We start from the raw sequence: 906 nt of genomic DNA, 5'->3' as shown, positions 1-906 counted from the left end.
GAAGCTAATTAATATGGTAATATAATTAGGTAATGCAGCACAATTTTTATTTCTCTCCGTAGCAATGATTTTCTCTTGTAATCTAATATTTTTCTTTTTAGGTTTCATACTTGTTCCTATTCATTTATTTTCATAAATTATTTTCTAAATGCAAACAATCCCTTGCTTTATATTTAGGGAGGCAATTAAGAACATCATTAAAAACAAGGAGAGGGGTGCCCTCTTGACCACCCATTACATGGCAGAGGCTGAGGCTGTGTGCGACCGTGTGGCCATCATGGTATCAGGAAAGCTGAGGTGGGTGCCCATCCAGAGCCAGCATTTGATTACCATGTTCTTGCAGAAAGAATTTCAGTTTGCCGTGGACAGCTCATGCTCTTCAGCTTTTAAATGTATGATTAAACACCTTTTTTGCACTGGGAATTGGGGAAGAAATTAAGAGAAAAGTATTTTTTCTTTCAACTCAACCTTTCTCTTCCCTGGACTAGGTGTATTGGTCCCATTCAACATCTGAAAAGCAAGTTTGGTAAAGATTATTTACTAGAAATAAAAATGAAAGAACCCACTCAGGTGGAACCTCTCCACACAGAGATTTTGAAGTTTTTTCCACAGGCTGCTCGGCTGGAAAGGTAAAGGATGTTTTTGGTGTGGGTGACAAGTATGAGTATTTCCCAGTATCAGCATTATTTAGTCTTATACTAGTCTGGACAGGAGGAGAAAGGATGAGCTGACTTGTTCATTACAAAACAAATTGTTTAGGGGTCACTAGGATGCATTTTTCGAAAAAACAGCAGCTGTGTGCAGTGACACATACCTGTAGACCCAGATACTTGGGAGGCTGAGGTGGGAGGATCCCTTGAGCCTAGGAGTTTGAGCCCAGCCTAAGAAAAAAAGAGCCCAGCCTCT

At 40.0% G+C, this 906-nt stretch overlaps 1 protein-coding gene across 1 annotated transcript in view; it reads left to right on the top strand.

Annotated features, from left to right (window-relative positions):
- The window catches only part of LOC105824691 (ATP-binding cassette sub-family A member 10-like), a 132,571-nt gene that overhangs the window by 127,832 nt on the left and 3,833 nt on the right, over nucleotides 1-906 (top strand). The window contains 2 exon segments of the mRNA XM_012662225.1: nucleotides 178-297; nucleotides 489-629. Of these exon segments, the coding sequence (XP_012517679.1) occupies nucleotides 178-297; nucleotides 489-629 (261 nt within the window).

This window comes from Propithecus coquereli, unplaced genomic scaffold (genome assembly GCF_000956105.1).
Source record: "Propithecus coquereli isolate 6110/MARCELLA unplaced genomic scaffold, Pcoq_1.0 Scaffold76, whole genome shotgun sequence".
In the NCBI taxonomy this organism is placed as follows: domain Eukaryota; kingdom Metazoa; phylum Chordata; class Mammalia; order Primates; family Indriidae; genus Propithecus; species Propithecus coquereli.
The sequence above is the reverse complement of the archived record's forward strand: the minus strand, read 5'-3'. Positions and strand labels throughout refer to the sequence as shown.